Source organism: Typopeltis vanoorti, chromosome 16 (assembly GCF_054136105.1).
Source record: "Typopeltis vanoorti isolate ZY-2024b chromosome 16, IOZ_Tvanoo_1.0, whole genome shotgun sequence".
NCBI lineage: Eukaryota > Metazoa > Arthropoda > Arachnida > Uropygi > Thelyphonidae > Typopeltis > Typopeltis vanoorti.
The window spans coordinates 350778-375389 of NC_143564.1; the positions used below are offsets into that span (position 1 = coordinate 350778).

Below are 24612 nucleotides of genomic sequence, written 5' to 3' on the forward strand. Positions count from 1 at the left end.
ATGGCATACAAAAAGACACCCAGTTCCTTAAGGATTCTCTGTAGTGACCGCCTTGGTATCTCAAGTTTTACCACTATTTGGTATTGGTTGCATTTTGGAGACTTGCTCCAGCACATATCTGTGATTCTCATTTGTGTTAAAGTTTGTGGTCTCCCTGAATGCCTTCTGCATCATGGAGAACACTCCCAGTATGTCGGAACCTCTCAATTAAGGCAATGATAACACTATTGCTTGAGGACAACAAACTGCTCACAACCATGTCATAGGGTTAGAACATTTACTCTACCAACTCCGTCTGAATGAAAATACTTGACAATAAATGTCTTTTCTTCCAAAGTCAAAACCATTGCTACAGCGAAATGTAATGGCTGTGTAGAGGAGCATGTGTAGACTCTACACATGCTTTTCTATTAACATGCATGCAGTTGAACAGCATATCTCATAGTGCATTTACTGAAGCAGGTATCGAAGTTCAATACATTTTTTTTTTCACCATACTATATCTTACCCTCTTTCCACTTCCTTGGAACCTTGCCATATCTGACTTAAAATGAATAGCTATGTCAGTGGCACTACCAATTATCATGCATGTTCACATAGTACACAGGCCAACATGCCATCCAGACCAGCTGCTGTATAGGTAGGTGCTGTCATAGGTACATGTTGCCTTAGGTAGATGAACAGGAGCAGTGCTCCTGTTCATCTACCTCAATTTTGACAATCTCCAACTGGATGATACACCTTTGTGAGGTTATCACTCAGCAGCTCAACTATTTCTTTTGATTATGTCATTTTTGTACCATTCAAAATGGTTAAAGCCATCTTTCCATAGTCATTATTCTTCTTACTTGTTACATAATAAAAAAATTGTTTTGGATATACTTTGGCCTGCTTAGCTAATTTTCTCTCATAATCTGATTTTGCCTTTTTTTACCATACTATTCACCCTTCTTGCACTTTACTGTTTATGAGTACATATGTTGATCACTTTTTCTTTACATTCTCTCCTCGACCCCCCCCCCCAGCTCTTTCATTTATCCACCTAACCATGGCTATGCAATCTGATAGTGCTTCTCTCAAGCAATCCCTGACCACTTCCCCTGCACAACTGACATTCTTTCCTTGTATTTCTCAAGCCATGGCACTGTTCCAAGATGTTTCACAAGTCTGTCATTATTACCAAGGTAATATTATTGTAATAATATTAATATTATTACAATAATATTAATATTATTTCAATAATATTACCTTGGGTATATTATTACCATAATATACCCAAGTTTTTTAACTTGGGTATATTATGTATTCAAGATACCAAGTAATTTTATATAAACTTGGTTTTTAATCCTAGTTCCCAAGTGAGCAAACAGACAAGTAAGTCAAGTAAGTCAAGACCTGCACATAGTGCAAGCCTAGGCAACTCATGGTAGTGCCAATCTAGGCAAACTCGTGGTAGAGGTGGATTAAGCTCTGATCACTTTCCTTAGTATTTTTCCCTTAATGTAAAGCACATCCCTTTGCGGAGATGTATGATGCTATGCATTAAAGGCAATGGTCACTACCCATACCAGTTTCGACCTTTATTGAGGTCTCGTCAGTGGGAGCCAGACCTGACAATGCTAAGGTTGAAGTAATGCAGAGCTTATGAATTTTACCTAAACAAGTTAAATGTAGAAAGTTTTTTAACTTGGGTACATTATGTATTCAAGATACCAAGTAATTTTATATAAACTTGGTTTTTAATCCTATTTCCCAAGTGAGCAAACAGACAAGTGAGCAAACAGACAAGTAAGTCAAGTTTGTGCCTGCACGTAGTGCAAGTCTAGGCAACTCATGGTAAAGGTGGATTAATACATAATATATCCAAGTTAAAAAACTTTCCACATCTATCTCTCATCCTGAGATTTTATTTAATAAGGTCAAAGCACCTTGTGGCAACTTGTTTAGGTAAAATTCATAAGCTCTGCATTACTTCAACCTTAGCATTATCAAGTTTGGCTCCCACTGAAGAGACCCCAATAAAGGTTGAAATCGGTATGGGTAGTGACCATTGCCATTAATGCATAGCATCATACATCTCCGCAAGGGGATGTGCTTTACATTAAGGGAAAAATACTAAGGAAAGTGATCAGAGCTTAATCCACCTTTACCACGAGTTTCACTCCCATGAGTTGTCTAGACTCGCACTGTGTGCAGGCGCAAACTTGACTTACTTGTCTGTTTGCTCACTTGGGAAATAGAATTAAAAACCAAGTTCATATAAAATTACTTGGTATCTTGAATACATTACCATCTTTATAGTTCAACACAAACCCTTTCTTGACAGAGAATTCCATGTTTAGCAACCTCCCCAGAACAAGACTGCTAAGTCATTCTCTCTGATTAGAGGGAGCGTATCTACCTTGGTTATGGGAGTTAATCTTCTTCAGGCTAAATTTTCTAATAGTGAAGTCATCTTACTTGATTATTTTAATTGTCACAATTCCAATTGGATTGTCTTTTATAACTGCATTGATCCAGTAAGCAAAGATAGTGCAAAGCTTGCTAACTCACACATACTAATCACATCTACCCAAAATACGAGAAAACTTTAACCACAATCTCGTTTGGTGAAACATCATTGTAAGTGCGATATTGCTGAGAGGGATGACTACATTCCTCATTGATGCACTCTGACAATCTCATTTTGACCATTGCCTTCATGTACTTATTTGTTACTGAATTAAACTATTTATTTACAATTTTTCATATCATACATGTTTTCAGTGAATTTTATTAAAATTCACCATACAGTTTTGAGTATTCGCAATTTTCATTTTTGTTCCTTAATTTATGGAAACCAGTGTATGTGCATATACAGAGAGTGAGAGAGTGAGAGACATATTGCATTTATTGACTTTGAAAAAGCATTTGACAAAGTTAAAAGAAACATTATTTAACATATTAAAAGAAAGACAAATACCAAATAATATCCTAAAAGCTGTCACAAGTATATATGAAAATAATCAAATACAAATAAGATTAAATCATGAGCTATCATATACAAGAGAGATAAACCAAGGGGTCCGACAGGGATGTCCCCTCTCAGCAACTCTTTTTAATATCTACTTAAAGGAAATAATAATAAAATGGAGTAAAAATTTACATCAAGGAATTAAACTTTCACCTACAGTTAACTTAAACACTCTCCTCTTTGCAGATGACCAAATAATAATTACAAATTCTGAAGATAACTTACAGAAAGCTATTTTAAATCTAAATGAGATATCCAAAGATTATGGTATGATAATATCAACGGAAAAATCAAAAACTATGGCCTTTAAAGGACAAGATCCAGCAAGAACTAAAATAGTATTAGATAACAAGATCTTAGAACAGGTGAATTCATTTAACTACCTAGGATGTATGATCACTTATGAAAATGAAAAAGATATAAACATAAAGATATAAGCAAACATAAAGATATAAAAAAATATAATAAAGATATAAACAAAAAGATATGGTCGCTTGGTGTCGCACGGATTAGATCGTCGGCTTGTCGAGAGCTCCTGGAAAGATCAGTATTATTTTGTGTTAACATTAGATATTTTACCAGAATTTTAAGTAGTATTGTTTGCTTTTTGATTCTTGGTGTGTCTGTGCAATTTTTGCGTGTTTTCTGTTATTTTAATTATTATTTTTAAGAAAAGATAGCGTACACATGGCACCGATAAAGAAAAAAATGGCGGCCAGGTCGCCATGCTTGCTTAAGAGTTTTGATGTAAAAGAATTTATGCAATGTGCTGTCTGTGAGATGTATGCCTTGCGAAGAGCGGTAGGAGTCTGGTTAGAAAGTGATAGTGGAGTTAATATGTGTAGAAAGTGTAAAGAGAATGAGGACTTCAAGCGTGTTTCGTGTATCGAGACTGATATCGTTAACGGTAGTCAGAATGTAGAAAATGGCGGTGTACTAGAGAATTGCGTGGTAGTGCCAGATATGTGTGAGAGCGTCGCTGAAAGTGTAAATGAAGGTAGAAACACCGAAGGAATGGATGATTTGATCGATAATGAAAATGGTGAGATAAATGCGAGTAGCGAAATTGCCCGTTTACGTGGCGCGATACACAGAGCCAAACGACAACTGGAGCGTATGCAAAAATGTGTGTTGAACGTACCGACAAATAACCGGCGGAAGTCTGTGACGGCAAAAAATAGAATGTACGTAAACGTCAATAAAATGAAGGAGCGAGTGCTGTATGGGGATTCGCTATTAAGAGGCGTAATAATTGAGAGTTTAACGAAGTCATACCAGCCGGGTGCGAACATAAAGGACGTCAGCGAATCTATTCGACTGCAAAAACAGAGGGTGAAAGAGATGATAATAGTGCCAGGAACGAATGATTTGAAAGAGGACAAAATGGAAATGATAGAGGATGTGAGGGAGTTGTTTGAGGTAGCAAAAGAGAAGAGTGAGAGAGTTAGGATGGTGAGTATCTTACCGCGGTATGACAGCGAAGTGTTTAGAAGGAGGGCCATAATTGCCAATGACTTTATGCGTGGGTTATGCATGGAGAGTGGTGTGGAATTTGTGGATGTGTGGAATGAGTTCGATGGGCGAAAGGACTTATATAAGATGGATGGGTTACATTTGAATGGAGTTGGTGTACGGAGACTTGAAAGAGTGTTGATGAATGATGTGGAAGTGGATGTACAGACTCAGGGAAACTAGATTTATTAAGAGGGGGGGGAGTAGATATGCAGACTTTGGGGGGGCAGTTAAGTGTATGAATGAGTATATTACGCCCGGGCGAGTACGACGGACAACAAATCAGAATGGGATAATTAGTATAAGGAATCAAAGTAGGGATGGGACAAATGGGCTTCTGCGATTCATGTACACTAATGCCAGGAGTATTAGGAACAAGAAGGAAGAGTTTTTGGCCATGGTTGGCACTTCCAGGCCACAGGTTGTCGGTATTAGTGAAACATGGCTGACAGAGGATGATAAAGCTAGTGGGATTGAATGCGATGGGTATAGCGTGTTCAGGAGTGACAGGGTGAATAAAAAGGGGGGAGGAGTGTTATTGATGATAGCTGATGAGCTTCAGCCAAGGAGTATAGAATTTGAACTGCAGGATGGGGAAAAAAGCACATTTGAGGCTGTTTGGTGTGAGATACAATCTAGCAGAACAAAATATACAATTGGGTGCTGCTATAGACCGGGTGATGGAGTGGATGGTGGGAATAGTATGCATAAGCAAATAGAAGAAATGAATGGAAGGAGGGTAATTATTATGGGTGATTTCAATTATGGTAACATTGACTGGAAAGAGGAGAGGGCACATGGGAGGAAGGAATTGGATTTTATGCAGTTATTAAGGGACAACTATCTACGGCAACATGTATTGGAAAATACCAGGGGGCAGAGAGTGCTGGACCTAGTAATTGCAACTGAGAATGTAGCTGTAACGAACATGACCATGTTGCCACCAATTGGTGAGAGTGACCATAAGGTCATGACTTGGGAGGTGGCTAAAGGAGTCGAATTTACAATTAAGACAGGGTATATGTGGAATTACCGGGCTGGTAAGTATGACAAGCTTAGGTGTGTGCTTGGCTCAATGCCATGGCATGTAAAACTGCAAGGGCTGGATGTTGATGGTGCATGGGAGGTGGTTAAGAACTGTTTGCAGGAGGCAATGGTTGACTGTATACCAAGAGTCCGAATAATAAATCAGGTAGGGGTTAAATGGATGAATAACACTATTAAGCTTGAGCTGCAAAAAAAGAAACAATTGTGGAGGGAATTTAAGGAGAAGGGTGACCATCAGGTGCATGAACAGTATAAAGCTCAGGCCAGGATGGTAACAAGGGTGGTAAGAAAAGCAAAAGCAGATTACGAAAGGAAATTGGCCATGCAGGCTAAAGAGAATCCCAAACAGTTTTTTCAATATGTTGCAAGTAAAAGGAAAAATGCTCATGGTAGAATGATCTTAAAAAATGCTGAGGGTAGGGAGGTAACTGAATCAGTCGATGTTGTGGAATTACTGAGCGAGCACTTTGCAAGAGTATATCATCCAGGTGGTGGCTTTGCGGAAATGGAGGAACCAACAGCTTATACTGGAATTGTGATGAATGAGGTAGAGGTAACTAGTCTATTACAGAACCTCAATGTCAATACATCTGTGGGATTGGATGGTATACCAGCTCGTGTCGTACGTGAAGCGGCCAAAGAATTGTCAGTGCCCTTGACCATTATGTTTAATTTGAGCCTCAGGACTGGGTCAGTCCCAAGGGGGTGGAAAGAGGGGAAAATAGTTCCACTGCACAAAGGTGGTTCCAAGGCTGCTGTTGAAAATTACCGGCCAATCAGCATAACAGGAATCATTATCAAGGTCTTAGAGAAAATAGTCAAGAGGAAAATACAAGATTGGATAGAAGAAAATGGGATACTGTATCGGGGACAGCATGGTTTTGTGAAGGGTAGGTCATGCCTCAGTAACTTGCTCACGTATTATAACACAGTGACGGCTGAACTGGATAAGGGTAATGGGTTTACAGTGATTCTGCTGGACCTTGCTAAGGCCTTTGACAGGATACCACATGGAATTCTAATCAGTAAATTGCAGCATATGGGAATGGACATAGGGTTGGTGAGATGGATAGGAGGGTGGTTGACGGAGAGATATCAGAGAGTGGTTTACTCAGGAGTAGAGTCCACTAGACGGCCTGTGACTAGTGGTGTACCACAAGGATCTGTTCTTGGACCACTGCTGTTTAATTTGTTCATAAATGATATAGGAAAGGATCTGAGAGGAACAGTTCATTTGTTTGCGGATGATGCGAAGTTGGGTAGGGCAATAGTGAATGCAGATGACGTCAAAATTTTGCAGGATGATTTGGATAGATTGGAGGTCTGGGCTAGGGAGAATGGATGTCAATTTAATGTGGCAAAATGTAAGGTTATGCATTTTGGAGTGAAAAGATGGGAGGCAGTTTACTGCATTGGTGGAACCGTGCTCCAGGAAATTGATGAGGCACGAGATTTAGGAGTGCTGGTGGATAAGGAATTGAAATTTAGGGGACACATTGCAAAAGTGGCCAAATCAGCTCATCAAATCACTTGGTTGCTGAAGAATACATTGACAAGCAGAGACAAGCAGGTTATTGTTCCTCTGTATCGAGCCTTGATAAGACCTCATCTCGACTACTGTGCTCAGATTTGGTCACCTAGGTTTCTTCTTGATGGGGAGGAGGTGGAGAGGATCCAGAGGCGAGTGACCAAGATGATAGCAGGTCTGTGGAATGAACCGTATGAGAACAGGTTGAGGATTTGTGGGTTGCAAAAATTGGTTGATAGGCGGAGGAGGGGAGATATGATTGAGACATTCAAATTACTGAAGGGTTTCTATAAAATTAATTCAGAAGATATTTTTGAGAACAGGGCTGGTTGTGGGAGGACTAGGGGACATCCATGGAAACTGGGCAAAAGTGTGGTTAGTAAAGGTGTTAGAGCTGGGTTCTTTACTTTTAGAGTAGTGAATGAGTGGAATGCGCTCCCTGAGTCTGTGGTGGATGCTGTGACAGTGAATGAGTTTAAGGCGAGGTATGATAGATACTGTATGAATGTCGAATAGTTGTGATGAAAATGATTTGGGGCCTCCCTCGATGAGTCTAATGACTCCCTGGAGTTGCCCGTAATAGTAATAATAATAATAATAATAATAATAAAAATTGGTCTTGCACTACTTGTGGGATCAGCTAGTCTTGCATCAATTGCAGGCGCAAACTTGACATTTTGTCTGTTTGCTCACTTGGGAAAAATGGAGTAAAACCAGGTTTAAAATTGCTTGGTATCTTTAACATAAAAATTGCAAAATATTTAAAAATAACAGGAGTAATTAACTCTATATTTAAACCAAACCCAGTTCAAAAACAAACCAGGCTAAAAGTATACAATACATTAGCCCTACTGGTCTTAATGTATGGAAGCGAAATCTGGACAATAAAACAAAAAGACAAACAAAGATTAACAACAGCAGAAATGGAGTTTATGAGAAAAACTGCAAAGTATACCCTATTTGATCACAAAAGAAACGAAGATATTATGAAAGAATTAAATCAAGAACCAGTAATTGAAAAAATTAAAAAATATAAACATAGATGGATGGAACATGTTCAAAGAATGAAAACAGAAAGATTACCAAAACAAGCCTTAAAGTACAAGCCAATAGGAAAAAGAAAACCAGGACGTCCTCTTAAACGATTCAACGATGACTTCTAAGGCCGGAACAGGCCATACTAGGCCTAAATCCTTGATACGTATGATGATGATGATTTACAATTTTTCATATCATACACGTTTTCAGTGAATTTCATTAAAATTCATCATACAGTTTTGAGTATTCGCAATTTTCATTTTTGTTCCTTAATTTATGGAAACCAGTGTATGTGCATATACAGAGAGTGAGAGAGAGAGAGAGAGAAAGAAAGATAAGGTGGCATTTTTGAGAACCTGCTGTAAGCATCAACTGTCTAACAATTCTGCTGTACATGTGAACAGTATATATCTGTCTGCTTGGTGTTAATTTTTTTACCAATCAAAATGTCATATCCCTTAAAAAAAAATCACAGAACCATAGTTTTGTAACAAAGTGTTCATATTATTATTATTATTATTCGTGACACACCTCCAAGGAGTCCGAAGACTCATCATGGGAGGACATCTATTATACAACTCTCTGTCTCCACTACACCGAACCTCTACTACCAATCACCAACATCAGCGCCATCTACCGCCCACCACCACAGCTAGTATTTTTTTTGTCTGTAAATTGCGTGTGTTCTGAAGGACCGATTTGTCTGTATGAGGGATGAAAAACCCGAGTTTCCAGGAGAAAAAACCCTGCTACCTCCATATGAGATCGGCTAACTCACCTTCGATTGAAAACGTCCATATAAAGATTCCTCCCATCATGACGAGAATCGAACTTAGGCCTTTTCCAATCGAAGGGCACAACGTACCGTCGTTCTTTAAACTTGCACTACGGAGGCGCTTAAATATTGAATCTATGTTCATATGAATATTTTTTAATCTTGAAAAATAAACCTCACTATGCTTTCAAACGTACACGTATAATGAGAATAAAAAGACTTCAGTGATAATTACAGATAATTATTCATGTAATAATGAAATTGTAAGTATACAGTTTCACCAAAATTTGTTCTTGCCTTTTTAGAATTATAAGTACATTTTAAAAATACAGACTGATACTTTGATAGGAATTGTAGGATACATCGTCAGTGAACTTGCATATGAATACTACACTGGTCTTGTACATTTAACATAGGCTTCAAATTTAAAATAATGAAACTGTATACTTACAATTTCATTATTTTAAATTTGAAGCCTATGTTAAATGTACAAGACCAGTGTAGTATTCATATGCAAGTTCACTGACGATGTATCCTACAATTCCTATCAAAGTATCAGTCTGTATTTTTAAAATGTACTTATAATTCTAAAAAGGCAAGAACAAATTTTGGTGTAGCAAGCTTCAAGTTTTGTCAGCAACTTCATCCAAAACTCCACCTCTTTTTATGTTCTGTGTGCTTGTGGAGCAGCAAACTACTGTTACTACAAAATACTGCCACCTCCATTAGCAGAATATGGAGTAGAGTTGTAGTATTTCTACATTAAGAATTTTTTCAGATAATAAAAAATAATTGTGGGAAGTATAACAGAAAAGGCAGTATTTTTCTCCAACATACTGGCAATTCAGGGGCAGCAGTCATCTGAAAAGTATGGTCTACTCAAGAGTGAACAACATGTGACTGAATTCTAATAAAAACTTTTTTTTTAATTAAAAAATTATAAATTGAACTTAATGAAATACATTGTTGTCCAAAACCTAAGGATGGCAATTTGTATAACTGATGATTTTGAGAAGAAACCAGATACACATTCAAATTTTCAAACTGCCAGAAAAAATAGCCAGAACTTTGAAGAAATACAATCTCTGCACTGCTTTCACACTTCATTTGAAGCTGGCTTCACTTCTCTACTTTCCTAGAGATCCACTTCCTCCCCTCCTTATTCCAGGTGTTTACAGGGTTCCTTGTTCCTCCAAATTATCATATTATGGTCATACTGGGAGATCTGCTAACATCCACCTAGAACAGTGGTTCCCAACCTTTTTCCACTTGTGTACTCCTTTTACACCCATTTCTATAAATTGTACCCCTTGTTTTTAAAATAGCTGTTTTTAAATACTGACACTTTTGTTCAGTGCCTATCTTAATGTAAAATAGTGGAAATGAGGCCATTTCTGCCATTACTGATTATTTTTCGTGTACCCATGAACAGCCCAGCACACATCCCTGGCAGTATGCGTACCACCGGCTGGGAACCGATGACCTAGAAGAACACAAAAAAATACATTTGCGGCCACAACTATGGTCAATCAGGTCTAGCAGACCGTGTCTTGGATACCTTACACAGAATCAGATAGAAGAAAACTACCATGTTATATCACAACAAATACAAACTTGAAAGACTCTTTAGAATCTGCAGCAGACTTAAAAAACCAGCCTAATCTTAATAAATATTGCAATAAACTTCCTAAAATTTGGGAAAGTTGAATTCTTAGGCCTCCCACACAACATCTAAGGCTGGCCAACAGCATCCATAGAGGGTGCCCCTCATAGGACCTTTGTTTTCATTTATTCTATATAATTTCTTCCACTTACCGTTTCTTGTGTGTTTTTGTGCATGTTATTACAATTTTAACATTGTACTCCTGATAATGTCTCTGTGACTGAGACATAATATTGAAATTTATTAAACCTGTTGTTTAATTATTTTTCTTTGTGCTGCAAGTTATGCATTATGCCATTAAAGTGCAACATGAATGTAAACTAGCACAAAGCCTAAATACTCACTGATTTCATATCAAGGTGCTCTAGTACACATTTTCATACTTGGATGAAAATGTGTACTAGAAATATGACTTCTAGCGTTGAGTCATATTGAGCCATATGACTTCTAGCACTGATGTGGGAGGCCTCACTCCCACATCAGTGGAAGCAAGGCCTCATAGTTGTGGGAACATTCTTATCAGTGGCTATACAAAGTCTGAAACTGGTTTGGGTAGTGACCCTTCCCATAATCCACATCATTATAGAGGCCCAGGAAAGCAATGTGTCATGTGTTATGGGAAACCTGATATATAAAGTCAAATGCCTCTATATATACAACCCAGTTGTAAAGACATTTCATGTAGAAACTTTTGTTTGTTCGCACTTGGAAAAAATAAGGATGAAAAGATGCATACACTTCCTGTCAAATATATAGTTCCACCGTGTAAGTCTCGGATCGTGCTGCATTTAGATAATTGTATGTAGATTTTCATAGTGATGAGGGTTCCACATTCCAGTCTATAGTAGGGTATGAGGACAGACTGAGGGATTACCATTTGGTTGAACCTCGTGAATAGGAGGAATGGGGATTATGACTGAGACATAAGTTACTAAGGGGTTATTATCAGGTTAATGTGGAAGAGATTTTTCATAGAGTGGAAAGAGATAAGTGAAGGTAGAACAAGAGGCCATCACTGGAACCTGCATTAGAAGGATGTAAGTAATGGGGATGGGCAGGTTCTTTGCATGGAGAGTGAATGTGAGTTCAGAAGCACTGCATGAGTTTAAGATACAAACATTATCATGCACAAAAGTTTGAAGAATTTGTGTGTGACACTGGGTCTGGTGCTAATAATAATAATAATTTACTTAGGTGCATGACAATGTCTAATGCTGTGACAATGTTTCTAATTCCATACTGCTAAACTGCCAGAAGAAAACACCATTAGATTCTATTCTATTCACCAGAAGAACTTTTTCAAGGCTTTTCAGTTAGTTACACTTCAGCACATGCAAACATGGTTCCAGAAACTCAGATACCTTGCTCTAGATACCAAACATGTGGCTCCAATCCATGAATTTTTTTAAAAAAACCTATAGTACATTAATACTATGGATGGGCTAAGGATTATTTGCTACTTTTATTAATTTTTTCCTATTATTTATTTATTATTATTATTATTTATTTATTTATTTGTTACATGGCATGGAAACCTTGCTCTAGATACCAAACATGGAATATTTTCAAGTCACTTCTGGTCTCATTCATCTTTCACCTTTTTAATCATATAACTCAGAAAAACCAACTGTACAGCATTCTTTCAGCCACCAAGTTAGGATTTAGACTCATGAAATGTATGGCAGCTGTCCGCTGTGGTCTTTGCATCAATGCCTCCAATATCAATGAGCTCAGCTTTCGTTGACTGCTAAAGGTAGAGACTGGCTATTCACCAATTTCAAAAATAAAACTAGATAAGGCTAAAGCAGTTCAACCCCATTCCCTTGGAATAATATTATTATTATTATTACTAAACAAGACCTCATGGAGTCAAAGACTCATCTAGGAGGTCCTTTTATCTCACACACATCTCATCATACTGCGTCTTAAACACATTCAAACTCCTTGCAGACACCACACTCTCAGGCAAGGCATTCCAATCACTCACAACTCTGCACGAAAAAAACCTGCCTCTCACTCCCCTACTCACACCCTCTTTATACAGTTTCCAGGGATGACCTCTGGTTCTCCCCTGATCTCCCACTATTCTCTGTAGAACTTCTCCACCATTGATCCTATAACAACCCCTTACCAACTTGTAGGTCTCTATCATATCTCCCCTCTTCCTTCTCTCCACTAGACTCTGCAAATTACATCTTTTCAATCTTTCCTCATACTCGACATTCCAGAGGTCAGAAACTACCTTAGTCAGTCACCTTTGGACCCTTTCCAACATCTCTTCATCCTTCTGAAAACCAGGTGACCAAATCTGGGCACAATAGTCCGTGTGTGGCCTAATCAAAGCCTTATACAATGGAACAAGAATCTCCCTACTTCTACACGTCAGTGTCCTCCACATCATTCCCAGAAGTCTTTGTGTTGTCTTCACAATTTTGGCGATGTGTCCCCTAAATTTTAGATCCTTATCCACTATCACCCCCAGATCTCTTATTTCCTCTACTTCCAACAATATATTCTCACCAAGCATAAATTCTGCATCCCATCTTTGTTTTCCAAATTTTAAAACCTTACATTTTGCAACATTGAACTCACATCCCCATTTGCTTGCCCAATCACTCAATTTATTCAAGTCTTCTTGCAAGGCCACAACATCTTCACTACTCTTTATGGTTCGTCCCAACTTTGCATCATCTGCAAACAACTGAATATCTCCATCCAAATCTTCACCAATATCATTAATATACAAGTTAAATAGTAATAGCCCTAAAACAGATCCCTGAGGCACTCCACTAGTGACTTTCCTTTTCCTGGATATTGCACCCCCATACACAACTTGTTGATACCTATCAGATAGCCAGTCTCCAATCCAATGCACTAATCTAATATCCAACCCCATCTGCTCTAGTTTGACTGTCAACTTATCATGAGGTACTCTATCAAAAGCTTTTGTGAAATCCAAGTATATTACTGTGTATCCCTCTCCTCTGTCCAAGGAAGCAGTCACTTTATTGTAATAAGTAAGTAGATTACTAAAACACGACCTCCCTTTAGCAAATCCATGCTGTCCATCAAAGATTATACCATTGTTGTCAACCCAACTCTGGATCCTAGTTCTCACAAGCTTCTCCAACAACATAACCACAACACCTGACACACAGATAGGCCTATAGTTTGATGCTTGAGTTCGATCACCTCCTTTATGAAGTGGCACAATCTTGCCCTCCTTCCACTCTTTAGGGACTTGACCGAGTGCAAGACTGGTATTAAAAAAATATGTCAAGGCAGGTGTCAACTCTCTGGCACATTCCTTCAGAATACGCGGTGATATATTATCAAGTCCCACAGCCTTATTTATATCTAGTTTACTCAACTCCCCAAACACCTCTTGCTCACTTACAGTCAGTCTCTCCTCCCCATCATCAACTGCTCTTAATCTCTCCATGAAGTCACATTCGCAAGATTGAAAGATCTTTATGAACTGCTCATTAAGTATCTCCACCACACATTCTGCAACAGCTGTCTTTATACCATTTCCTCCAATCAATGTCATCCTTCCATAATCATTCTTTCTTTTGCTGGCTACATATCGAAAGAACTCCCTAGGATTCTTTTTAGCTTCATTAGCTAACTGCTGTTCATACCTCTCTTTAGCTACTCTCACCAACCAAGTCACCCTTCTTGCCTGGTCTTTGTAGACCTCATGAAATTGGTTACTTCCACTTCTCTTATGCTGCCTCCACAATGCCCTTTTTCTCTGTATTGCATGTTTAATCTCTTTATTCATCCATCTCACACCTACCTTATTTAACCTTCTCACCCATGGTATACATTTAGACATTGCATCTACTAAATATTTTTTGAAAATCCTCCAAGCTGCATTGATCTCTTTTCCAGCTAACTCCTCATTCCATGCTACACCTGCAAGCTGTCTCTTGAGCTCTTCATAATCACCCCCCCTTGTAGTTCCACATATACCCTTTTTTCACAGGGGTCCTTGCACTGCTGGCAACCACCCAAGTAATCACCTCATGGTCACTTTCACCAATGGTGGATGATTTGATACCTCATTGATAATTACATCCTCCGATGAGATGACCAAATCCAAGACCCTTAATCCTCTTGTGCCCTCTTTTACATACTGTCTGAGGTAGTTATCCCTCAAAAACTCAAGAAACTCATTTTCTTTACTTCCAATTGCTATCTCTTCATTCCAGTCTATATTGCCATAATTAAAATCGCCCATAATGATCACCCTTTTCTTATTTCTTATTTGCTTGGCTTATTTGACTATACATTTCACTATCACCACCATCCACATTACCAGGTCTATAACAACATCCCACCAAGTATTTGATTCTATAATAAAAGGAGTTAAATTGCTTTAGATATATTTTATGAATTTTATGTATTTTTAGTTAGATGTATTTTATAATTTACTTTTCTTCTGAGCAAAACAAAAAACAAACAAAAAAAAAGCTACAATCAGCAATTTTGTTGCATTCTTATAGGAAGCATATAAATGTATAACAAACACGTCACTCACACATTAAAATATTATAACATAATATCAAAGGCTTTAATGCAAATGCTGTATATCGTCCCATTTTTTTTTTTTTTTTTTAACAATAATGGTTTTTTTCCCAAAAAATACTTTACAAAAAAATTATGTTACATGAACAGATAATTATCACACTTTGGGTGCCCAATGAATATTAACATGTGTTCACTGGGCTTTTCAATGATTTGTCACAAGATGTGATAATAACCATCTCTCCTCAAGTGACCAACATTAGAGGAATGTATTCAGCCAACAAAATAGAGACCAAATAAATGTTATCTTACTATAATTATTATTATCTGGAAAATTAGACCCCTTTCATAAAAATCATTAAAATTTCTTTACTTTGCTAAGGATATTCTGTTTTGCTTCTTAAGAAAGTAAATAAAATCTATCTAATAGCACAGTGAAAATTTTTCTCATTTCTGCTTGTGGTTTGCTACATCAAAACAATGAAATGTTTCATTCTCTCAATGTCATGTTAAAATGGTTTTACTGTAAGATAGCAAAAATGTCTTAAAAGATTTTTCAAAAGAAATATATTTTTGTCATCAAATGCTACAGAAGTATGCCCACCTCTTCATTCATGTACATTAATAAAAGTGCTGCAATCTGGCTCATTCCTTGACAGTAACCAATTTCCTACAGGAGAAAGAATGGAAAAAATTGAAGAAATTATGAATCATTTTAACTGGATTATAATATTTTACAGTTATACCATAATGCTTTTCACACACACACCTCCATTTCATTCTTGGTTGTTTATTATTACATTATCTCACCAAGAATTCTGAAAAATGTACCATTTTAATGGGAAAAGTTTTAGAAAAAATCCAGTAAAAAAGCAAATAACAAAACTTTTTATAAGAATGCAAATATAAGACTTTTTTTTTTTTTTGTAAATTTAGAAAAAAAAACTCAGTGTAAAATCCATAGGATATTTACAAATTACTTGTAAAATTGGTAGTAATGCTGCCCATCAGTTGGGAAGACCTTACTTCAAATCTCATACACAACATAAAGAATGCTTATAAGGACTTTTCAATCAAAGTTTGGTGAGATGATTTGATGTGGACAACTTTTCATAACAAGAATTTATTCCTCTCTTTTCATCTCTTGTATAACACACAAGCAGTCCAGAGAATATTAAGTAATAATATACTTAATATTCTCTGGACTGCTTATTATATCCAGTAATAATATACTAAGAGACAGAACAGACCATACAAATAGGATTAAGTAAATTTTACATTACCAAAATTATATTAACAAAAACTATGTTAAAAAACTGCCTAAAACAAGTCAATGGGCATAATACATACAAGAAAAACTAACAAAGAGAAAAGAAAGCACTGATGATACAGAGACTCAAAGAGAGCTGCTGAATCAAAGTTGAAGACTAGACTCAGATTCTTGACCGATTCTTTTTACTATGCCTCCATATAACTCATGTGGAGAGTAAGAACCTGATTAGACTTTGACTCAAGACATCTGAGTTAAGTCCAATCTTGATCTTGCTAAAAAGAATTCCATCAGTCAGGATTCAATGAAACAAGGACGGAATGACAATTTAAGATTTAACTAACCAAGCAGTGTTTGATTTAGCTTAACCACATAGGCATGATGGTGCAACATAATCATCAATGCTAAATGGGATGTCCAAAAGTTAAATAAGATTCCTCTTGTTTTCATCGAAAGAGGTGGAGTTAACAGAAAATTTACAGAAATGCATGTTGACATAACAATTACTGAAATATAGGTCACAACAGGAGACACTTCTAAATAATATGTTGATTTATTCATGCAACAATGATCAGAGAAAGGAAAGGCATGGCTATAATATTCAACAGTAAACATGAAGATAAACTTTTTGAATAGTAGATAATTTAAAATACAAAAGTGTGGACAAATTTCAAAATAGGAAACTGAAAAATGAAACTTATTGGTGCCCACGATCCTAATGAAAATACCAGCAGTTAAAAAGTAGAGAAATGTTTTGAGTCAGTTGAGAGGAAGGACAGGCTGAAAAGGAAAAGCTGGTTCATGTTGGAGACTTAACATCTGAGTGGCGAATGAATCACTCACACACACACACACACCTACAGAAATGTTCTGGAAAATTTGGTGAAAAAGCAGGCCTAATAAATACCTGCTAGATTGGTGTTCATAACATGGACCATTCGCAAGTAATACCACATTCTAACATAAAAATTCATATGGAGGGAATACATGTGAAGTCTTATTATCGATACAAAATAAATAACGGAAAAAACTCACATAGAAAGATTATTTAATAGTATAATTTTCGCCTGTGTGTCACAGGCATCTTCAGTACATTAAGCTCAAAATTAAACACTAACTGACAATTCCAAAAAGCGCCACCTAAGTAGCTGGTGTAAGATAACTAAAAAGGTCAATAATTTCCTAAAAAAAAAAAAAAAAAAAAAGTTAGGAAAGATTAACTGATTTGTAGAGTACTATCTCCCATAAAGGGGATAGACGTAAGCCGTCGGATCTGTTTAAGTTAGGAGAATGAAGTAGAGTTTCACATTTTTCTTTATAAAGGCGTTCCATGAGAAACTGACTTTTGTGAAGAACTCTTGTCTTTCTCAAATGAAGACAAGAGTTCTTCACAAAAGTCAGTTTCTCATGGAACACCTTTATAAAGAAACATGTGAAACTCTACTTCATTCTCCTAACTTAAACAGATCTGACGGCTTACGTCTATCCCCTTCATGGGAGATAGTACTTTACAAATCAGCTAATCTTTCCTAACTTTTGATTGTATTATTTTTTTTTTTTTTTTTTTTAGGAAAGTTATTGACCTTTTTAGTTATCTTACACCAGCTACTTAGGCGGAGCTTTTTGGAATTATCAGTTAGTGTTTAATTTTGAGCTTAATGTACTGAAGATGCCTGTGACACACAGGCGAAAATTATACTATTAAATAATCTTTCTACGTGAGTTTTTTCCGTTATTTATTTTGTATCGATATGTCTACTCACGGTATACCTCTTTTAAAACTTAAATCTTATTATGTTACTGTTCATGGTGATGTGGCATCTGTGGAATGGTTCAAGATCAGAGAAATGCAGTATATATGAAATAGGATGTCTTGAGCAGGATAAAGAAGAGTATAGGATGTGTGTGGAAATGAACTTTGTAAAAAAGAATCAAAGTCAAGAATGTTTCAGATGTGAACTGTATACTCAAATATTACTTGGGGGTGGGAGAAATTCATAATTCAATAGGGAATGAAGATGCTGCAGGAAATAAAGAAATCATGCAGCAGGTTGTTGGTAATACATCAGCATATAGGATTTTCAGAGAAGCCGTTTAAAAATAATTAGTATAATTAGAACTTAGAACTCTACATGACAGTACGTACAACATTTCAAAGGATATAGAATCAAGAGCCAAAGCTCTTGATTCTACTCTATCATAAAAATTGTTATATAAGCAGAACAATGCAAAACATCCTGCATATCAGAAAAATTGAAAAGCTGTTACATTATTCTTTCTTTCTTTTGACCACTTGCGAACTCCACACATACATAGCATTCTAGTGTGATGCATTTCATCACCTCTCGTGTAGGATTGAACATAAATTGATAAAGCATCTCTTAATAAAATAGTTCATTTAGTGTTGTTAATACCGTTAAAAATAAGTCATGAATACCTATCAACACCTAAGCTTATCTGTTAGGCTTAAGTTTCATAGATCTAAAAAAGCATACAGCAAGGTGCCCAGAGAAAAGCTTTTCAAAACACTACAGTTATATGGGAAAAATGGGACATTAAACAAAGCAATATGTAGTCTATATATAAATTGTCAGTCTGCAGTTAGAATTAAACTGAAATACAGGAAGATGGTTTCATGTAAAAATTAGAGGTAAGACAAGGATGCATGAGAAGTAGTTACACGGTTGACACTGGGGAGTTCATTCGCTTGGTGGAACAGTGGGAAGGAGCGATGACAAAGGGCCATCCCTGGAAGTTACAAAAGGGAGCTACAAGAGGGTGAGGAGTGTTTTTTTTTTTGCATGGAAGGTGGTTGAACCATGGAATGCATTTCCTGATAGTGGTAAGAGCTGAATAGAACTGTGTAAGAGTGAGAGACTGCCTTTGAATGGTTTTGGTGTGTCATCTAGTGAGGCTGCTGAAAGGGAGAGTAATAAGTGTAAAGAATGGATCAGAGTAATCAAGTAAGAAGTGATATTGAAGAGCAGAAGAGTAATGAAAGGAAGGAAGGAAGAAGGGATTGAAGTGGTACTTATGAATGTAAAAGTGGGTAGGCATTAGTGTGTGGATAATGAGAGAACAAGTGCATAAGACAGACAGGAAAACAGTAAAAGTCAAGGTGGAAAGTGGGACAGCATGAGAAAGATCAATACTCAAGGTGGAAGTGAAAGTGGGAGTGCACAAGAAAGGAATGAGATGGCCTGGGATATAGGGGAAGATGTTGGGTATGGAGAGAGAGAGAGATCTGGGATGAATAATGAGACAGAGAGAGGGGATAGGTTTAGGGAAGGCACAGAGAAGCCAAATCAAGAAAGTGGTATCAGTGAAACTTGTTACAAATCCAAAAATGAACTGTTGTTTGTATACAAAAGCTAGAAATACCAGAAACAAGAGGAAGAAAACTGTTGCACTGATTGAGTTCATTTACTCAAAAATTGTTCGAATAAGTAGTTGGATGACGATCACATCCTGACAAGAATAGAGATGGACAGGTAGGATGTCTATAGTGAAGACAGAAAAGCGTGCTGTTGATGACAGAAAAGGAGATGTGCAAATGGGAATTAATGGTAGTGGTTATGAGGGGGTGCTTAAGGGTCAAAGCTGTATAACTGAGAGGTGACCTCCACATAGCCTTTAAAGGAATGAGGAGAACAGACCAGGGCTTCTGAACTAATGACCAATCCTCACCTTCTCGTGGTGCACCCTATTGGGTATCTACCTGGGTACTGAACAAACGAGGACGGGCTGGCAGTCTGGGATTTAGCTGACCAAATTGCATTCTTATTGGCTTAAACCAATATACAAAATGATGGTACCACATGACAAAATTTCATGCCGGCTGGGACAATGCCTGGTTAAACAAGGCCCCCCGTTGTTTTCGGCAGGGAAGCAGGGCGAACAGAGAAAAGTCAGCTACTGGAACAAATCTGAAAGCACATCCCAACTCAACATCACCAGAGTTAAAGATTGGTACTATCAACATAAGAAGCCTGAATGGCAGAGAAATGGAGCTAGCTGAGAAATTAGATAAGTACCAGCTTGACATAACAGCGGTGACTGACACAAAAAAGACAAAAACTGGTGAGATCTTTCTGAGCAATAAATACAAAATGTTATATTCAGGCACTGACAATCAAGGAAAAGAAGGAGTAGCCATAGTATTCAACACAAAATATGAGACTAATCTTCTTGAATGGCAGGCTGTCTCAAGTAAATTGATATGGGCAAATATCAGAATGGGGAATTAGACAATGAGACTTATTTGTGCCTATGGTCCCATAGAAGGTTCTACTAAGGTAGAAGTGGAGGAATTTTTTGATGCTTTAGAAAAAGCAACTGACACAATGAAAAAGGAAAAGTTAGTCCTTGTTGGGGATCTAAATAGCAGAGTAGGAAATGATTATCAGACATACAAAAATATTTTGGTAAAATTGGGAGAATAGAGCAAAGCTAATAATAATGGCAAATACCTGTTGGATTTCTACTCAGGACATGCACTGGTTAATACTAACACAATGTTCCAACAAAAAATGTGCATGAATTCACATCGAGAGAAGAGGAAAGGAACAAGAAAAGTCTCATTGACTATGTTATTGTTGATAGTGATGTTTTCTCCCTGGTGCAAGACACCAGAGTGTACAGAGGATTTGAAGTTGGAAGTATTCACTATTTAGTCTTGAGTAGGATAAAACTGAATTTCATATTGAAAAGAATAACATGTAAGAAAGTTTTAAAGCAAATAAAAGTTGAGCAGCTCTCAGATGTGAACTGTAGACTAAAATACACAGCGCTTATTGAAGTAAAAATGAAAGAAATCAAAGAAGAAAAAATGAAAAAAGTTTGAGAACAGGAACCAAACCTTGGAGATTCAGTGGCAAACCTTGAAGAAAACCCTGATTGATTCAGCCAGAGAGGCATGTGGTGAGGTAGTCTGCAAGGATAGAAAAATCAGAACTCCCTGGTGGACACAGGAAGTTAAAGAGGCAGTGAAGGAAAAGAAGAAAGCATATCAAAAGTTTCTGGCAAATAAGTCAGCTTGTGCTCTTAGAGAATACAGTGACAAATGTAAGAAAGCTAAACACTGTGTAAAACTATCTAAACAAAAGTCTGGGAGGACTTTGGCAAGAACATAGAAAATAAATATCAAGAAGGTGGCAAAATATTCTAGAGCCTGTTGACAAAGCTTAGAAATAGATGAAAGGTGCTGTAAAAGGAGTTAGAGATGATAAAGGTGACATGAAAACGGGAGAAAAAGATATCCTTGAAGTGTGGAGTAATTACTTCGAGAAATTGCTAAATGAAAGAAGCAGTGAAAGCACAGTGGTAAAAAACACTCAACAGGCATACAGTCAGGAATACATATCCATACTTGAAGTAGAAAAATCCGTCAAAGACTTGAAATATGGAAAGGCAGCAGGAATAAATGAATATTTGCCCAGAAATGCTGAATTATGGAGGTATAAAAGTCCTACAGTGGCTGCACTGCATAGTTCAGAAGGCCTGGACAGAGAGACGAATTCAAGATGATTGGAGTAGAGCTCTCATAGTACCCATATATAAAAAGGGAAATAAAACTGAATGTGAGAATTACAGAGGTATTTCCCTACTGAGCGTTCCAGGCAAGATTTCTGCAAGTATCCTTGAGAAACGGTTGAGAAGAATTGTGGAAGAAAAGCTTGGTGAAGAACAAGCTGGATTCAGGTCAAATAGAGGCTGTCAGGATCAGATCTTCACTTTACGACAAATAGTTGAGAAAGCATGGGAATATAACAAAGATCTGTATTTAAGTTTTGTAGATCTGGAAAACATATGACAAGGTGCCAAGAGAGAAGCTATTCAATATGCTACGGTTATATGGCGTCAATGGGCCATTATATCAAGCAATACTTAGTCTTTATACGAGTTGTAAGTCAGTAGTTAGAATTTAAGAAAGTACAGGAAGATGGTTTAATGTTAAAGTTGGTGTGAGACAAGGATGTACATTATCCCCTCTGTTATTCATTATCTATATGGATCACATTATAAAGGAAAATGGTATTAAAAATGATATCAGAATTGGAGATGTTAATGTCAGCTCTTTGCTTTATGCAGACGATGTTATACTTCTAAATAAATCCGCTATAAGTTTACAAGATTCCCTGACTGAATTGAATAACTGTTGTAATAGATATGGTATGAAGGTCAGCAATAAAAAGACAAAGACAATGAAAATAGGTAGAATTGTTGAAAATGTCAACTGCATTGTGAACAGAGAATCTGTGGAACAAGTAAAACATTTCAGCTACTTAGGCACGATTTTTAGTGAAGATGGTAAATTAAATTTGGAAATAGACAACAGAATCAACAAAGCTGGTATGGTAGGAAGTCAAATGAATAAATTCATATGGAATAAGAGAGAAATTAGTCTGAACACTAAATTAGCTGTATACAAGACAGTGTTCAAACCAGTTTTAACTTATGGATCTGAGAGCTGGGTCAGAAGTAAAACACTTGATCAAAGACTAGAGACAGCAGATATGAGAGTTCTGAGAAAGATTAGAGGCATGAACAGATGGCATCAATGGTAATATCATATTAAAAACAAGGATACTGGGAAAGAACTTGACATTGTCAGCATCCAGGAATGCGTTAGCAGAGCTAATCTCTGGTGGTATGGTCAATGGGCGAGGAAAGATTAGCAAAATAAGTGTTCTCTGACAGGTTGGCAGGAAAACGACCCAGAGGAAGACCAAGATATAGGTGGATTGATATGGTACAAAGTGCCTTAGATGATAGAAATATATGATCTGATAATGTTGGAGTCTTGACAAGTAACAGACTGATTTGGAGGAAAATTGTAGATAGGAAGTTAGTAATGATGTAAATTTTTCATGTAATACTATCATATCCTGTACACCCCCCTTGAGGGGTACATGTCAGGAATTTGATGATGGTTATGAGGCACAGTGTGAGATAGAGGTGAATACAACAAAATCCTTAGCTGGATGTTGCCAAAGACCTGGTATTGCGAAGGGTAGTGACTATGTTATAAGCAAATCATCCAAGCAAATAGGAAAAGGGTGATGAAGCCTGAAGTACCTTCAGGACTGGTGCAACTCATAGCAAAGGTGGACTAAGTTCTCATCACTTTCCTTATTATGGGTGTTTCTATTATTACTATTATTTGTTACTAGTGACAAGTTATTAGTTATACTAATTTAATTATAAGTGACCATAAAAGAGTGATCATTATGGATGATTTTAATTATGGCATTCCAGTTTATAAACTGGAATGACAAGATGGTATCTGAAAGTAAAGAAATTAATTTCTCAAGTTTCTGAGGGACAACTACCTCAGGCAGTAGGTGACAAAGGGCACACAAGGATTGATTGTCTTGGATTTGATCATCTCATCAGAGTATGTCACTATAAATGAGGAGTCAAATCCCCAATTCCCTCAGGCTGGTGAGCGAGACGATGAAGTAAATACCGATGTAGTTGCCAGCCATTTGACGATTTCTGCAAGGAAAGGATACTACAAGGCTGCTGGTGATTATGAATGCTCAGGATACGGCTTGCAGCTATAGCATAAAATGAGGAAGTTTTTTCCCACTTGGTTAGACTATAAATTATATAATTAGTTTAATCTTTTATCCAAGTGTAAGCAAACAAAGTTTGCGCCTGAAGTATCTTCAGGATTGGGGCAACTCGTGGCAAATTCATCACTTTCCTTAATATCTCCCATAATGCAAAGCACATCTCCTTGCAGACATATATAATGCTATGCATTATGGGAAGGGTCACTACCCAGACTGGTTTTGACCTTTATTGAGAGTGGGAGCCAGACCCAGAGGTGATACCAAGGTTGAAGCAATGCAGAATTCATATTTCCATATTCCCATAATGCATAGCATTATACATGTCTGCAAGGAGATGTGCTTTGCATTATAGGAGATACTAAGGAAATTGATGAAAACTTAGTCCACCTTTGCCACGAATTACCCCAGTCCTGAAGATACTTCAGGCGCAAACTTTGTTTGCTTACACTTGGATAAAGGATTAAACTAAATATATAATTTATAGTCAAACCAAATGGAAAAAATCTTCCAACATCTTTTTATAATTCAGAGTAACTGGCATATGGAAATATGAGTTCTGCATTGCTTCAACCTTGGTATCACCTCTTGGTATCACCTGGCTCCCACAGAAGAGACCTCAATAAAGGGTGAAACCGGTCTGGATAGTGACCCCTCCCATA

At 37.1% G+C, this 24612-nt stretch overlaps 1 protein-coding gene across 4 annotated transcripts in view; it reads right to left on the reverse strand.

The window, feature by feature from the left end:
• LOC150097824 (USP6 N-terminal-like protein) overlaps positions 1 to 24612 on the reverse strand; it is a 475396-nt gene that overhangs the window by 192544 nt on the left and 258240 nt on the right. For 3 of the 4 annotated variants that reach the window (XM_090406042.1, XM_090406038.1, XM_090406039.1), the window contains one exon: positions 15711 to 15776. The exons of the other annotated variant lie outside the window; for it this stretch is intronic. In XM_090406042.1, coding sequence (XP_090262168.1) covers positions 15711 to 15776 — 66 coding nt within the window. The remainder of the gene's footprint in view (positions 1 to 15710; positions 15777 to 24612) is intronic. 4 annotated transcript variants of the gene reach the window in all.